The following is an 11797-nucleotide window of genomic DNA, read 5'->3' on the forward strand; positions in this document are numbered from 1 at the left end:
TTTTTTCCTCCCACAATCAAACTAGATTTGGTAATTTCAATCATACATTGTTACATTATAATAGCGTTTTTTTTTTTTTTGCTNTAGGCGTTTTAAGGTTGCGTGATTTTTCCCTAATGTGTATACTTTCACTTATTTTTTCTCTATCTAATTTATTATTCTAAAAATATTTAAGGTATTTTTCGGCCTGTGAAAATCATATAATTTATACGAGTTTTCTTAATTCTTTATCAGAGACATACATTTCCAGAGGAAATTTAAGATAATTTCCTTATAAGATTGATTTTCTTAAATCGTATTCTTAAGTTTAAATTGTATTCTTAAATTTGCAGAGGAAATTTAAGAATACAATTTTTAAAGAATTTTAAATTTTATTCTTTTTTAATCATTGCATCAACATTACTTGCTTGTGGATTTGGCGGTATTCATATGCTTCGCCTTATCAGAGACATACACGTTAAGAAAATTCTAAACTAGATCAGAACTAGATTTTTAAAAAAAAGGCAAAGCCGCGGTTGCTAAGGGGATGGAGCGCTCACTTCCCAATTGGGCGACATGGGTACGAATTCCTGCTTCGACGAACTCAGCTCCCAGATAGCACCGACGACGGTGCTGATATAAAATATAGTAAACGAATCATGGGGTAGAATCCCCTTGCCGTCGGGTTATTTTTGGGAGGTTTTCATGATTTTCCGTACCACGTTAAGACAAATGCTAGTTAGATCCATCAATAAGTCCCCCGCAAAGGCTAGTTTGTCCCAATATATATATATAGGCAGAAAGGGCAAATTTGTTGGCCACTCTTTCGGAAGCACCATATTAGGTGGGCCAACGTTGCTCCCACAGTAAATACAGATAGTACAGAGAAAGAAAGAGCATCCATGCCTTGCCCAGGATTCGAGCCCAGAACCTATCTGATGCAAGGCCAGTTCCCTGACCCCTACACTGGGTGGTCGGCATTTGTCCCAATATTTGATGCAGGATTTTTCCCGCCTTCTGGATTGGGTTCAAAATTACAAGACTTCGGAATTGACCATTGATTGGCCTTAATTCAGAATTGGGTCAGTTTCGACTGCTCAACGCTAGTTATAAAATAAAATTACCTGTTGTACCAAAAAATCACAGACAACAGCCATTTTTTGTTCCACTTGATTTTATTCTTTAATAAAATTTTAAACTAAGTGCGTCGCATCCAAGTACAGCTCAGGATCTCATCCATGGATGGCCTCTCTGATGGCAAAGGTTCAAGCATCCTGCTAATGAGTCTCTTTGCCGACTGCGATAACTTATTCTTGCATTTTGAAGTGTAACTCCAGTTCTTGGTCACCTGGTCGTCGTGCATTTGTCTTATGTTGCTGTCATCGAATGGCATAGCGTTATTCAGGATCACAAAAATACAAATTCCAGCACTCCAGATATCAGCAGATATAGGATCGTATGGCTGTCCTTCTATTACTTCAGGAGCAACATACGATGAACTAAAAAAATTAGGAAATAATCAAATTACTTTATTATATAATAATAATTTTCTATATAATCATAGGTCCCGCAGTGGACTGATTATCAAGACACGGTTCCCGCAGTGGACTGAAGTTAAGCATCACTGGCTGTGGTCAGTGTGCAGGTGGGTGACCACTTGGTTTAGTCTGCATAGAGACCTAGGGTGTGCGGTATTGGTCCTCGTTAAACTGTTCTGCCGTAAAGTGCTCGATTACGCGAGCAGGTCGTCGGGCTATCGAAGCGGGGGTGCCATCCACTCTGCTGTTATTGTTGTTAATTTACGTCGCACTAGAGCTGCACAAAAGGCTGTTGGTGACGGTCTGGGAAACATCCCGGAGGGTGATCCGAAGACATGCCATCACAATTTTGATCCTCTGCGGAGGGGATGGCTCCCCCGCTTCGGTAGCCCGATGACTTGCGCGCGAAGTCGAGCACTTTACGGTAGCACAGTTTAACGAGGACCAATACCGCACACCCTTGGTCCCTACGCAGACTGATCCAAGTGGTCACCCACCCGCACACTGACCGTTGCCAGTGATGCTTGACTTCGGTGATCTGATGGGAACCGTGTCTTAACGATCGGTCCACTGCGGGACCCATCCACTCTGCAGAGGAACAAAATTGTGATGGCATGTGTTCGGATCATCCTCAGGGACGTTTCCCCAGACCGTCGTCAATAGCCCATTGTTTAGCTCTCGTGCGACTTAAATGACTACAACAACTATATAATAATAATCACTATTTCCAACAATACTAAATATTTTTTCAAAGATTTTAGATATAGTCAACCATTGTTTATAGTGGACTTATTGCTGGTTCTGCAGATGGTTCGCTATGACAGATTGTCTCACTGTATAAAATATATTGTTTAATAAAGACTCGAATAATGTTTCAAAGAGCATGTGTTTTAGTTAAGTTTACAGGCGGGGATAAAAGCGGAACTCGAAATCAATCTTAATGGTTTAAGGTTGACTTCAAATATGCTAATTTACTAGTGCACATGATGCTTTGAATTACAAAATCAGATACAAAACGTACTTTCTCTGAATAAACATACATATTTTTCGATGGATTTAGATTCCTGACCCTCAAAATAAGGTTCCAATCGTTTAGTCAGGAGAGCGGTCGAAAGACTGGTCTCCTTAATGTTAATTTTATCTTTTGGGTATTTTTCCATATCTCGAGAAGTTTTAAAGCAAATCGAAAACTTTTTACTCTCAATTATAAAATTCGTTTATCTAAAGATAATTCCACACAAAAAATGAGTCTTTTTTCCATAATCATTCATTTTTTTATTGTTACATAATAACAGTGTCCCGCAGTAGATTGATCTTTAAGACACGGTTCCCAGCAGAGCACCGAAGTCAAGCATCACTGGCTACGGTCAGTGTGCGGGTGGGTGACCACTTGGATCAGTCTGTGAAGGGACCGAGGGTGTGCGGTATTGGTCCTCGTTAAACTGTTCTACCGTAAAGTGCTCGACTTCGCGTGCAGGTCGTCGGGCTATCGGAGCGAGGGTGCCATCCCCTCTGCAGAGGATCAAAGTTGTGATGGCGTGCCTTCGGATCATCCTCAGGGATGCTTCCCAGACCGTCGCCAATGGCCCATTGTGGTAGCTCTAGTGCGACGTAAATGAACAACAACATAATAAAAGTAAAAAAAAATCTTGAATAGTAAGATATAAAAAAATTTTTATATATAATTTTAAAGATTGTAATTTCATGTGACAAAATACAAAATTTGAACAAATTCGGCGAATAGTTTCTCAGTGATCAAATTTTAAATATATGACTTTAAAACAAATATTCAGAGACAGCACATTTTTGTCTCATTTTGTAACTTAAAATATCTTTGCACTAATTAATTAGCATATTTTAGGTCACCCCTTTAAGTCATTAAGTTTGATTCCTATACTTGTTTTAAAATAGATTAGGCGTTTTAAGGTTGCGTGATTTTTCCACTCTCCGCACTTCCCCCCTCTTCATTACCATGTTTTCATCAAATCTTGATTTTTCTCTAGTCAGTACTGTCGTGGAGAGAAAGCAAAATTTTCCGTTGCCATAGGGAGAAAATGGGAATGTTTTTTCTATGTTTTTACTTCACAGCCCTGGTAAAGGTATAATTCTAAGAATTATCAGTGCTTTAGAATGTTCACATATCTAAAATATTTAAAAAGATATTAAAATTGCTTAGTAGCAAATTTAGCGAAATCTTTGGACCTAAATTAAAATCGATTAAAAATTCTTAATTTTTGCAAATATTAATGAACAGTTAATGAAACCATTTTTTTATATGTTAAAAAATTAGATCTTAAATGCTCTTCAATTACAAAAAACTATGAATTTTCTTCATGTTCACATTTTGCGCTATTTTCATTTAAACATAGAGAGTGCTGGCTAAAGACAGGCAAAACTCAACCTAATAGCAGTCATGAATAGTTATTACGAATCCTCATAAAAACAGCATATTATTCGCCAAAAAGCATTATTTCATGTGGCGACTGAGCCCTTGAAAAACCAAGATAATTAAAACAAAAGTTACATCCTCAGTGTTATTCAATCCTTATAAATGACTGTACAGTCATTTATAAGGATTGAATGATCCTGAGGATGTAATTTTTGATTTAATTATCGAAACCTCAATAGCCGATTTCTAGGCGATATCAATTATCCCGAAGTTAGTTTAAACACTAAAATATTTTAATGATCTCAATGAATGATTGTTGTCACGTCATAACAAACAATTTACCTGCCACAATATGTAGTACTGTAGATGGGAAGCCTTGTCGCCGAATTGACACTCTTACAGCAAAATCCGAAGTCGCCAATTTTCACTTGAAGATTTTTGTCCAGCAGCAAGTTGTCGCATTTCAAATCTCTGTGGGCAACACCTTTTTTATGACAATAACGCAGACCCTGGCACATGTTTCGGCTCCACATTTTTGCCATATCTTCTTCAATTGCCCCATGTCTATTTAAAAAAAAAATCATTCTATAGAAATTTCATTGCTATAAAAATCAGAAATGTTGGTTCAAAAGAGATACTTTCTATATACACCCTGAAAACCAAATATTTTTGTAAATTGAGAGGAGAGGCGTGACACTGTTTTCTTAATTATCTTTATTTATTTATTTTGCTGACTAGACAGCATTTTGTGGGCCAAAGCCTACGCTAGAATAGAATCCTTTCCATCCTGTTCTATTTTTCACCAGAATGCTCCAGTAGCTCATTGTAGTGTATGAGTAATAATAACTGATATTCTTTTTCACCGACAGATGGAGGTCGGCAATGTTTAATTACGTAGGGCATTGTTTCCCAAACTTATGACGTTTGTGTACCCTCTCTAAATTTTTCGTAACGCTGTGTATCACTAATAAAAAAATTAATGTATTTTTTAACTGTAAAAAAATTTTACAAAAGTTAAAAATCACAACTGACAGTTGAAACCACTAATTGTTAACTGTTAGCTCTGCCAAAAATAGCCAATAGAAAAATACTTAATCGTAAATTTCCATGCATAGCTTTGTTTTCAAATAAAATTTTTTTTCAATTTTCGTTTATTGCAAGATATTTCACATAAGAACGCGTCGTACCCCCACTAATCTGTTCCCGTACCCCTGGTGGTACGCGTACCACACTTTGGGAAACACGGAAAGGTAGTTTCTAATGACCACGTTTTACATTTATAATAAGAAATTGCGTCAAAAATGAAGCACATTATGTACATTAATATAATCGCAAACTGATATAACGAGGAAAATACAGAAATGTATTTTTATTTTCTCGCGTGTAATGCGTATTTTTTTCGTAAATACGCACCTAAAAATATTTTCTGAAAAGTACAAACTCAAGCTTACAGAAATATAAAAGACAAAACTTTCATTTTGCTATAGCGTGCATAGATGAATCGAATATAGTATAGCACATTTTAAATTTAGTTTTCTCAAAACCGTGTTTTTTATGCGTATGGGTTTAATAATTCTATCCATTTCGATGGACTTAGGTAAAAGTATAACAATAAATGTAATAAATACTGTAGTACGTGTTTAACGAAGATTTTTTAAAATAATTCATGTAATAGTTTTTGATTTGTTGATAAAATGATAAATTCTGACTGAGCCATTTTTGATTCAGTAAGGTGCAATTTCTGATAGACCCGTCAATATTACGCTTATAATTACATAAAATTAATCATGTAAAAATATTAACCAACAAAAAGTACTGAGTAACATGCTATGTGGACTTTCTTAATAAGTGGGCCAATAATTAAACATCAATTACAAAAGCAGTTGCGTCACTTCTATTTTCTATCAAGTTGGTCATCTGTTATCTATAAATGAACATCAATTTAGCAAAAACAGTTGCGGTACTTCTTGATAAGTTGGACTTGACTGTTTAACCATAACCATAAATTTGATGCATTGCAATGGTCAACTTTTAAATGGTTTCACTGCTTACACAGAAATGTAGTATGCAATCGATCACACACGTTTTTCGTTTTGCATAACTTCTTTCATTAACTATTCTAAATGTAGCTCAAAACATACAGAATAATGTCTTATAGATAGACAGCCCTTTTTTAAACTTTATCCGGTGTTGTCCATTTTATTAACTAATAGTGCTCATTATATTTGTTAAAATATTCAATAGTAAAATGCATCATGTTAAAATATTTCGATATTCGAACGGTTTAAGTAAATAATGTTCCATGCATTCGAAGTTTTTGCGTAAAGGAGAAAAATGAGTTAAGTACATTATTTCTCTACTCACCTTTGTACAAATTCAATTACAGATCCACCGGCAGCCAGTTCCATGAAAACATAAATTCGCTCCTGAATTTGAAACATTCTGTCCACTTGGATTATGTGGCGATGACNTAGCAATTTTCACTGATTTAATTTTATATTGCATAGCAATTACATTAACATGCGTAGCAATTACATACAACATATAACATTGCGTAGCAATTTTCACTGATTTAAAATAATTCATATAATAGTTTTTGATTTGTTGATAAAATGATAAATTCTGACTGAGCCATTTTCGATTCAGTAAGGTGCAATTTCTGATAGACCGGTCAATATTACGCTTATAATTACATAAAATTAATCATGTGAAAAGTGAAAATATTAACCAACCTAAAGTTAAAAAGTACTGAGTAACATATGTTATATGGACTTTCTTAATAAGTGAGGCAATAATTAAACATCAATTACAAAAACAGTTGCGTCACTTCTATTTTCTATCAAGTTGATAATCTGTTATCTATAAATAAACATCAATAGCAAAAACAGTTGCGTTACTTCTTGATAAGTTGGATACCTGTTTAACCGTAACCATAAAATTGATGCATTGCAATGGTCAACTTTTAAATGGTTTCACTGCTTAAATAGAAATGTAGTACGCAATTGATCACACACGTTTTTCGTTTTGCATAACTTCTTTCATTAACTATTCTAAATATAGCTCAAAACATACAGAATAATGCCTTAGAGATAGGCAGCCCTTTTTTAAACTTTAACCGTCGTTGTCCATTTTATTAACTAATTGTGCTCATTATATTTGTTAAAATATTCAATAGTAAAATGTATCATGTTAAAATATTTCGATATTCGAACGGCTTAAGTAAATAATGTTCCATGCATTTGAAGTTTTTGTGTAAAGGAGAAAAATGAGTGAAGTACATTATTTCTGTACTCACCTTTGTACAAATTCAATTACAGATCCACCGGCAGCCAGTTCCATGAAAACATAAATTCGCTCCTGAATTTGAAACATTCTGTCCACTTGGATTATGTGGCGATGACGTAACCTTGGCCAAATGTCTAACTCCCTCCCCAGAAACTTTTCAATAAACAGGGGAGATGCTTTCGCCTTATCAATAATCTAGACATAAAAAGGAACATAATTCAATTGATTTTTCTTAAATACGAATTATGTCATAAAAAGGAACATAATCTTTGTAACCTGATCACCAATCTATTTTGTATGTTGACTACTAAAATAAATTAAATTTGCCCAGGAGTTATATTCTAAACCTTTCATAACTTCACCGAAAAAAAAGCTAATCTTTCCATTGAATTTTCTATGGTATTCAGAATTTCACAAAATTGGGAAAATAGTATTAAAAGCTGAGTTAAGCCTCTTCATAAATTGATTAGATGGAAAATTATTAGGCTTATATATCTTAATTCTATTCCATTTTTTTTTCTTTTGTTGTTATTGAAATCTTTTATTGTCCACATAATCATTAGGGATTATTTTTTATGACAAAAAGGTTTGAATGTACAAGTATTTTAAAATGTTGCAATAGATTCAATGATAAATATTCCAACTGCAAGGGTTCTTCTGTATTCATTGTGTAAGAAATTATCAATAGTAGCCAGTTTATTATTAATAGTAATAAACTGGCAACCACCACTAACTAAATATGCATAGTTGCGTTTTTAAACTAAGCAGTTAACTGTATTAAATTTTTATCACAAATTTCTCAATATTAAATTTCTTAATATATATGGGGTATTAGACAAATAAAATTTTTAAGTTATGTTGAAAAAATTTAATTACATTTATCCTTGTATAGAATAATAATATGTAAGAAATATGTACTAGTAACGTGACAAATCGGTATATACGAGAAATATGTTATAATTACAAACCATAATATAAGAAAAAAGAACAATGACTCATCCTCATAAGTTGACCACCTGCTTAAGCTGATCGCCGGAGCAAGTGGTCAAATTACGCATGTTTGACTGTATTAAGTTTTGAAATATGTTTTTATTACACAACACCCCACATATTTGGTGGTTCAACGTAAAAGGAATCTAAAAATTTGATTCTTTAAATTAATTTCTGATTATGTTCTGTAATTTAAGTATGAAATTGATTTCTAGAAAGAAACTAAGATTTTTGAATGGAAACAAAGCAAAATTAAATAAATAAAAAGAAAAAATTCTGTGATGTCCGCACAATTTCTCAGATATCTAATTCTCATAGTCTGTTTAACTTCGAGTATATATTTGTTTATATTTTGTATATATTTTTCATCTATATGACTTCTTAAGGATTTGCTCCTTTAAGAGGTCATAATACAGCGATACTTTGTTGACATGGGATAAAGACAAACACCGGGTCAAGCAAGTTTACTACATCGTTCAACCATACTAATGAAAGTACGTTGTGACTTTTACACTTAGCGCAGTATAGCCGATTCCTGTCACTTTAAACCCCACATTCTTTTTTAATTTCAGTTATAATTAACTCTAATACAGAGTCTACTCTTAAATACTCCGAATTTATAAAATATGTAAAGAGTTGAATTATCTAACTATTTATAAAAATCTAATGATGGTTTCGCAGGATCCAATGAAATAATTGCAAAACGAAAGTCTTACGCATAAAATGCATCAAACAGTCAATCAGAAGTGGAAACCTTATTAAATCAGAAAATATTTTTTGCTTTAATGAACCTTTTCAAATACAAGCTATAAATATCTATATCACAGAATGGTCTAGCAGAGTTTTTTACTGTTGACGGGGAATTTTTATTAGCCGGTCCAGTTTTCTTACAATTATTTTTACCTGGAAAAAAATTATACAGGTATCGTTTTTCTATAAAATATTTTGTACCTCTAATTTAAAGGTATTTACCTGAAATATATATTTTTCTTATTCTCTCCAGCTATTACTACGCTTTTGATTTTGACTGCTCTAAATAAAGAGTTAAATACCTAAAAAGTTGTTTCGTTATTTTCATCTTTATTGTGTCTTCTATGATATAACCTTATTACTTTACATTAATTTTCAGATGCAAATTATAATAAAATACAAAAACAGGTATGTAAATACTTCGTATTTGCAGGTAAAAAATAAATAAATTTATCAAGGGCATTAGAATTAACGAAAATAAATCAATTACAGTTTGCTTCAGAGACAGTAATCGGCAATTAGTTTTTCATGCAACTTTTGAGCAGTTAATGGTTTTTTATTTAGCATGAGAAATTTCTTCAACATGATTTTCATTGTTTTCACCCCTAAAGTTTATCTACACTGGTGTAAGAAATTAAGAGAATTTGCAAAGTTGGTCGATTATCTCCAGAACTACTGGATCGATTTTAAAGAAATTTGATGTGTACATACATTGATAGTACATTGATGCAATACAAAACAAATAACCATTCAACAACTGTAATACACAAGCATGATTGTGGGTAAGTTGGAAGGTGTGAAATTGCCAAAGAACAATTCAGGACAATTGCCGCAGGAAATGATTAACTGCCTTATTTCAAATATGAAGTCGTGCTGCAAGGACTGTATATCCGTAAGAGGGAACCCCATACCCCCTATTAACCATTTTTTTTTGTTTATTCTGCAACTGCTGTTGCTTGTACCTTCCGACTCCAACGAGTTGCGTATGATCATGTATGTGTATTAGAATTGCTGAGTGGTTATTTGTTTTGTATTGTATCAATGTATGTACTATTTGTCTAAGATAGGTACTCTGCCAGACATTCGTCTGGAGCTGTGGCGGTGACTATGGTAACGAGGTATGATTATTTCAAGTAGGGGTGCGGGGTCCCTCTTTAGGACTGGTTTCGGCCAGAGGAAAGGAGACCGCTTCATCGAAGTTACCCTCCCTAAAATGCCCTCTTCTTGTTTCCATAGCACCAGACTACCGCAGACTTAGTGGCGGTCAGAGTACCTATCTTAGACAAACAGTACATATCAAATTTCCTTTAAATCGGTTCAGTAGTTCTAGAGATAATCGACCAAGTCTGCAACTTCTCTTAATTGCTTACACCAGTTTAGTTTATAGAGAATTGCGGAAAGTATTGCACTTCATAGAGCTTTTACTGTAGAATGTACCATCTCACACGAAGAAAAAAATTATGCCCTCTTTACCTTTACAGCGAGAAGCGTTGAACCATTTGTAGTTGATTTTTCTGCATATCTCACAACAGCAAATGTGCCTGAATCTATTTTTCTTCCAACAGTGTACCCATTTTCGGCTAAAACATATTTGTCTTTCATCAATGAATAATTATCTGTACTGGGTGCCCTTGGCTTACAACCACCAGACTCTGTTTTAAGCTTTTTACTTGGACGAGAATCGAATAAAAAATTCATAGCTTATATGACGAATTTTGAAAATGAACTACGAAAAATTTTGATTTTTAAATTATAACAATTTTGTGGGACTGTTTACATTTTGAATCGGATTGAAATCAAGTGTATGATAGTTACTGTTCTGAGGCTGTCATGACAAATGATGCTTTTGCGAACCCATCAGATTTCCTGTTCGACTAAACAGCAAAAATTGATTAACGAGGTACTTTCAACTTGAAAAGAAGTGAAGTGACTCTGCCTAAGCATGATATTTAAATCAGATTTTTGAATACCTGCAAGCCACAACGTCATGTGTGTGAGTGTGGAACGTGATTGGCTTCTGAATCTACTAGAGCCCCTGAATTAGACCCTGATATTAGTATAGGAGCCTTAGAATCTACAAATGCCACAATTTACCTATGATGACGTCACTTGGTATCCAACTGATTTAGTTTAATAATATAGACAATACTAATTATATGCTAATCACTAAAGCCCCGGTATGTTATAACTATCTGGTGACATAGCGATTTATAACTTATCTTGGTTGATTGGCGATTTACAACTTATCTTGGCATTCTATAACGGTTTTTCCCACCGTGAGGCCCACATCCCAGGGGCAATAAAAAAGAGACAAATTCAGAGTTAAAATTAACTGTATGTATATTAATGCTTTTATACATGTCGTCTATTATGTGGAAATTTTATCAACTGCTTTTAAGTTGATTTTCTGATTTGAAAGATAATGATTTCCCTACGTGGATGATATAGTCAATGTCAGAGGATTTGTAAAATAGTATTTCAAATATCAGGCAAATCCACTAACATTGGTTGCGTCAAGAAAAATTCGCAAAAATGTAAAATGATACGCCAGTCAAAACTTTATTTTACATGAAAGGAGCAATGGCATAACCTTGTAAGAAAACCAAAATCAAATATTGAAAGCCAATCAAATGTACAAGATAGTTGTTACGATTTTCATATTTACCTAAATCTGAATTTAGTGTATGAAAAGATCTGGGATATTTGAGACTGAAATTAATTTAAATTAGACTATGATGTAAAATCATTTTACAGAAAGCGCAACGATATCAATAAATTGAGTCCCGCAGTGGACTGATCGTTAAGACACGGTTCCCAGCAGATTACCGAAGTCAAGTATCGCTGGCTGCGGTCAGTGTGCGGGTGG

General features: G+C 33.9%; 2 protein-coding genes across 2 annotated transcripts in view; both read right to left on the reverse strand.

Moving 5' to 3' along the window:
* The window catches only part of LOC107445576 (tRNA Selenocysteine associated protein), a 363438-nt gene that overhangs the window by 232719 nt on the left and 118922 nt on the right, over positions 1-11797 (reverse strand). The window lies entirely within an intron of this gene.
* Positions 1131-10714, reverse strand: LOC107445567 (testis-specific serine/threonine-protein kinase 2-like). The gene is made up of 4 exons (XM_071182481.1): positions 10405-10714; positions 7202-7386; positions 4249-4470; positions 1131-1478 (listed from the first exon to the last, which is right to left on the reverse strand). The coding sequence occupies exons 1-4, from the start codon at positions 10627-10629 to the stop codon at positions 1178-1180; spliced, it is 933 nt and encodes a 310-aa protein (XP_071038582.1). The 5' UTR covers positions 10630-10714; the 3' UTR covers positions 1131-1177.

Source organism: Parasteatoda tepidariorum, chromosome 6 (genome assembly GCF_043381705.1).
Source record: "Parasteatoda tepidariorum isolate YZ-2023 chromosome 6, CAS_Ptep_4.0, whole genome shotgun sequence".
Classification (NCBI taxonomy): domain Eukaryota; kingdom Metazoa; phylum Arthropoda; class Arachnida; order Araneae; family Theridiidae; genus Parasteatoda; species Parasteatoda tepidariorum.